Source organism: Acinonyx jubatus, chromosome C1, assembly GCF_027475565.1.
Source record: "Acinonyx jubatus isolate Ajub_Pintada_27869175 chromosome C1, VMU_Ajub_asm_v1.0, whole genome shotgun sequence".
Classification (NCBI taxonomy): domain Eukaryota; kingdom Metazoa; phylum Chordata; class Mammalia; order Carnivora; family Felidae; genus Acinonyx; species Acinonyx jubatus.
Genome location: NC_069381.1, coordinates 212,355,906 through 212,361,210, shown reverse-complemented (window position 1 = coordinate 212,361,210; position 5,305 = coordinate 212,355,906). Strand labels below are relative to the sequence as shown.

General features: G+C 55.2%; 1 protein-coding gene and 1 non-coding gene across 2 annotated transcripts; both read left to right on the top strand.

The window, feature by feature from the left end:
• The first annotated feature begins 224 nt into the window (after window positions 1–224).
• Window positions 225–4,370, top strand: ARL4C (ADP ribosylation factor like GTPase 4C). The gene has a single exon (XM_027047125.2). The coding sequence runs from the start codon at window positions 772–774 to the stop codon at window positions 1,348–1,350; it is 579 nt and encodes a 192-aa protein (XP_026902926.1). The 5' UTR covers window positions 225–771; the 3' UTR covers window positions 1,351–4,370.
• A 320-nt stretch (window positions 4,371–4,690) lies between these two features.
• TRNAK-UUU (transfer RNA lysine (anticodon UUU)) lies at window positions 4,691–4,763 on the top strand. Its single transcript has one exon. It is a non-coding gene; the product is annotated as a tRNA-Lys (tRNA).
• Window positions 4,764–5,305: the final 542 nt, after the last annotated feature.

Below are 5,305 nucleotides of genomic sequence, written 5' to 3'. Positions count from 1 at the left end.
GAGCCTGGAGCTATTTTCATCCGATGCGTCAGCCGGCCCGGGAGGAAGAGTCGGCCCCGGGCCCATTGTCTGCGCGCGGCGAGGGAGGGGGACGCGGAGGGCGATTTCGAACGCTCGGAAGGCGCGAAAGCGGCGCGCGGGGCGGGGAGGTGCTCGGCGGTCCGGGGGCGGCGGGGGGCGGGGCCGGGGGCGGGGCCGGGCGCCCTCCCGCCGCTGCAGGCTGGCGGCGGCGGCGGCGGCGGCGGCGGCGGCGCGGGGACTGCGGGGGACAGCCAGGCAGCCGCGCGGGTAGCGACGCCCGGGGAAGCCCGCGCCCCGCCTGCGCCTCCGAGGCGCGCCCGGGAGCGGGAGCGGCCCCGCGGCCCTCCCAAGGCAGAGGCGAGCGCCGGGAGCCCGGAGCCCGGAGCCCGGAGCGGGCGGGCAGGCGGAGAGCCGGGCAGCGGCCGGAGGCAGCCGCAGAGCGAGCCGGGGCCGGGGGGAGGGCGCCGTGCGCGAGCCCCCCCTGCGCGGCCGCCGCGGAGGCGGCTTCGCGGAAGACAAAAGCCCGCCGGAGAGACGCGATGCCCGGCCGGCGGGGGCCCGGGGACCGCGGCGTCTGAGCGCGCCGAGCCGAGCGCCCCTCCGGGGGGGCCGCCGAGGCCGGGTCGGTGCCCGCGGCGGAGGGCGACAGGGGCTGGCCCAGGTGCTCCCGGCCGCGTCGGGCCGCGTAGCTGCTCGGGGGGCGGCGCCCTCCCGCCGCAGCCGCAGTGGCCGGCGCCGCAGCCAGGAGCCATGGGCAACATCTCCTCCAACATCTCGGCCTTCCAGTCCCTGCACATCGTCATGCTGGGCTTGGACTCGGCCGGCAAGACCACGGTGCTGTACCGGCTCAAGTTCAACGAGTTCGTGAACACGGTGCCCACCATCGGCTTCAACACCGAGAAGATCAAGCTGAGCAACGGCACGGCCAAGGGTATCAGCTGCCACTTCTGGGACGTCGGCGGCCAGGAGAAGCTGCGGCCGCTCTGGAAGTCCTACAGCCGCTGCACGGACGGCATCATCTACGTGGTGGACTCGGTGGACGTGGACCGGCTGGAGGAGGCCAAGACGGAGCTGCACAAGGTCACCAAGTTCGCCGAGAACCAGGGCACGCCGCTGCTGGTCATCGCCAACAAGCAGGACCTGCCCAAGTCGCTGCCGGTGGCCGAGATCGAGAAGCAGCTGGCGCTGCACGAGCTCATCCCGGCCACCACCTACCACGTCCAGCCGGCGTGCGCCATCATCGGCGAGGGCCTCACCGAGGGCATGGACAAGCTCTATGAGATGATTCTGAAACGCAGGAAGTCCCTCAAGCAGAAGAAGAAGCGGTAATGCGCCCGGCAGTGTTCGGGAGCGAGCGGGGAGCGAGCGGGGAGCGAGCCGGGGGCGAGCGAGGGAGCGAGCAAGTCAGGGATGGATGGATGGATGGATGGATGGACGGACAGACGAAGGAGCATCCGCGCCCGCGAACAAAGACCGAGAACCAAAGCTATGCTTCGAATTTTTAAAACGGAGTCTGTGCACCCAGACGCAGGACTAGTGACTTAATCTGGGTGTGTATACCGAGTTGCCAGCCTGCCCTCGATCGGCCCCCACCCCCAGCTCAGGGGACCTTTTGTCTGAACGCCAGAGCTACTAATGGGTGGGGGGCGCTGGGGAGTGGACGCGCCTGGCCTGCTGTCCGCCCCTCCCGGCCCAGGTGGAAAACTCGGATGTCAGAGACAAAAGCGATCTCTTCCGCCGCCCGCCACAAGTTGGGCTGCCCCGCCCTCACTGGGGCTCCCACCTGTGAGTCACCTGAGGTATGCGCTCCCAGAACCCTGGGAGCACCTATCTGGGGGGCAGGTTGGCAGTGGGAGGTGCTGGGGGGGAACGGCCTCCCCCTGCATTCGTGGGCTCGGGAAGCCGGATAGTTTTATGTCACAGGGCAGGCCCCTGTTGAGATTTCATTTGTCCTGCTCTGGGCCCAAACGAGGTGGTGGTGATTTGGGCCATCAGAGGACTGCCTGGAACAATACAGCAGCCCGAGAGCGTGGGGCGCCGCGGCGCTGGCCTTGGCCGGGGGGATGGCCACAAAGCTGCCCCTTTCCTGGTGCTTTTATGGTGGCTACGGAAGACCAGTTCGGTTGAGAACTGCTTTTCAGCCTGGAATCAGACATCTTCCAGATGGTTTGGACCCTGTCCATGTGTAGGTCATTATCACACAAAGAGACCAATAAAAATTAAAAAAAAAAAAAAAAACTGTTGGAGGTGGTGGCAAATGATATATTTACTGTTTGCAGGATAAAGGTTTTTAAAGGGTAAGGCTCTTCTTGGCGTAAATGCTGGATGGGGTGTGTGTGTAGATACAGGGACCTCCCTCTGTCCTGTGTAATCGGCATAAATACCTAGACCCATATGTGTGGAATCTTAAAAAATTTCTTAGCCTCCTGATTGGTTTGTATGAGCACACCAGCCGCAGATGTGTGCTGAATTGCAAGATGGTTTTTTGCAAGGCCGTCTCTTGTAATACGAACAGCTTGATGATGGGTTTTGGTTTTCAGACATGTTTTTAAGAAATTCTACAAATGAATACTCACCTTAGAAATATTCACCTTAGGAAAAGAAAAAAAAAAAAGACTCCGCTCTGCCCTTTTAGATCCTTTTACGCTGCAAGTGGGGACGTGTTCAAATTTCTAATTTGGTTCATCGTGGCCTATCTGGTTTGAAGCATTTCATGAAAAATGTCTCGTTAGAGTATTTGATGTCATGCGCCAAAAAAATAAAACCCCACCTTGTTGCAAAAGCCGACCTCGTTGCATGGATTTTAAAAGCAAAGGAAAAGCACAAGGAATGAGGTCCTTCCCAATCCATTCTTGTGGGAACTGGCCTGCTAGGCAAATGCAAACAATGAGTGCTTGGGATCAAAGAAAGCGTGTGATGTAATGATCACCGGTACTCAGGCACTTCGTGGTTTACTTGAAAGAGGCTTTGGAAAAATAGATAAAGCGAAAGAAGAAGAAATACATATTTTTAATAATGTGATTTAAAAATCCTTTATAATCAGGACTGAGTCTTAGTTTGCAGAAGCTGTCATTTACCCTGAGACACAGTATCAAAAAGGGAAACTTCTACTTACCGTTTGGTTTTCATTTCCTCTTCAAATTCATGTTCACAGGTAGAATTTTGCATATGCACACGCGCGCGCGCGCGCGCACACACACACACACACACACACACACCCCACTGTGAGGAATTTCTTTACGAAGGAGGCCTATATAGCAACTGGGCATGATCATGCTTGAGCATGTGAGGTCGTCAGATTATATACCCATGCCTATTGTCCATTACACTCAGAAAGTTAATTTAAGACCCAGAGGTGGTCCTGCCTTCCTGCTTGAAACCCGCTTACAGGAAACCTTTTAAAAGAGGAAACCTAGCAGGCCCATCATCTTCCTTTTATCTTTGGTCGGTGTATTTGGTACCTCCCCAAGGCTGGTATTTTTGTAGCAACTCAGTAGAGAAAATAGAGCTAAGCACTGTCAAAGCCTGCAGGATTTCGTTTACGTTTCGACAGCGTAGTCACTGATTTCTAAATGGGCTGGTCCCATCATCTGAAGATTCTGTATAGAGTTATTAAAAAAAAAATCCCCATCCTCCTTTATTTTCTTCACCTGTAACAATTTCTTATGCACTTTGACATTTTGGTAGGGCCACGCTATTGAGAGAATAATATATTTATTTTGTGACATTGAAGATGCCAAATGTTGTAACCACCTCGTGCTAACCATCCTTAGGTTCGAGATCCCTGTTCAAGTCCCGTCATGCTTTACAAACGAAGCGAAATGACTTTGGTTTTTGCATTATCGATACTTAGGGGTGCAGTCAACTGTTAGTAAATTGTGCGGTCAAGTAAGGCCCCTGTGGTGTATCAACCAATAGTTAAGAGTCTCCGTTGATCTCTGTGGTGTTTGACCTAATAACAGCCCACTTTTGTCTCTGACCAAACAGAGGAAGCACGCGTCAAGTTACCTTGGCGTGGCCTTGGGGGGGGGGCAGTCCTCTCCAACATGGCATCAGTGATCTATTATGCCTCCTGCCCCTTTGAAGAATGAATGGGTTTCACACGGAGGAAGTTGGCCTCCCCACGTGAGCTTTCGAAAGGTTCTCCCCTAGACACAAGGAGGCCGGTTTTATTTCAAGCCGATTCTCTTCACAGATTCTCTGTCATGGTGTTGGGACTGTCGTCTCCTGGTTTCGGTTTTCCTTTCTGCTGCTGTAATTCTCTGTCCTGAACGTCCTCTTCTGGTCCTGTTCCCTTTTATATGCATATATGATGCTGTGAACAGAAATAAATTATTTATACAATCAAACGTTTGGGGAAGTTGTCTGGATGGTTTTTCAAGTTGCCCTTCTTTATTCCTAGGCCTTCTTTGGGGAGTGACTGGATGGCTCACCAGACGGCCTCTGGGGCCCGCCTGGGGCTGGATCAAGTTGGCTTCCGTGTCCAGCTCTGTCCTGAGCAGAGGAGTGTGAGGGCTGGACTGCATCATACACCTGTGCCTGTCCCCCTACGCCTGCTGCCCTACGGGGTGCCTGTCCCTGGTCCTCCCAGATCCTTCAGGAAAAAGGCCTTCAGTGCCTCGCCTGTCCTCGGCCTCTCAGTTTATTAAAAAAGGTCATGATTTGGGGTGCCTGGCTGGCTCGGTCGGTAGAGCATGTGACTTTTGATCTCAGGGTCGTGAGTTCAAGCCCCACGCTGGGCATAGAGCCTACCTAAACAAACAAACAAAACAAGGTCATGATTGTTAATCATTTAAAGAATACCATGGGATTGTGTAAAATTGGAAGTCGCTATGTGCTAATAGAACATGAATTGTCACAAAGCTGCTCAGCGCCTAGACCTCCTCTGCTCCGATCTGGGCTGAACCCAGAAGACATCCAGGACTTTGAGTCCTCTGCAGTAGAAGGTGCAGTGAAACAATCGTGTTTTGTACCTGTTGTTGGGGAAAGGCCCGCTTTCTTTCTTTTTTTTTCTTTTTTAACATGTATTTATTCTTGAGAGACAGAGCACGGGCGGGGGAGGGGCAGAGAGAGAGGGAGACACAGAATCTGACACAGAGCCGGACGCGGGGCTCGAGCTCACAAACTGTGAGATCATGACTTGAGCCGAGTCGGACGCTCAACCCACTGGGCCCCCCCCCAAAAGGCCCACTTTCTGAAGAAAAAGCGATTGGGGCTGACTCCACAGCATTCTGACAGGGTCAACGCAGCCACACTCGTGAGGGCGCTCAGCAGATACCAGGCC

Excerpts from the sequence above, each read along its gene's own strand:
- ARL4C (XM_027047125.2), top strand. The coding sequence starts at position 772 with ATGGGCAACATCTCCTCCAACATCTCGGCCTTCCAGTCCCTGCACATC.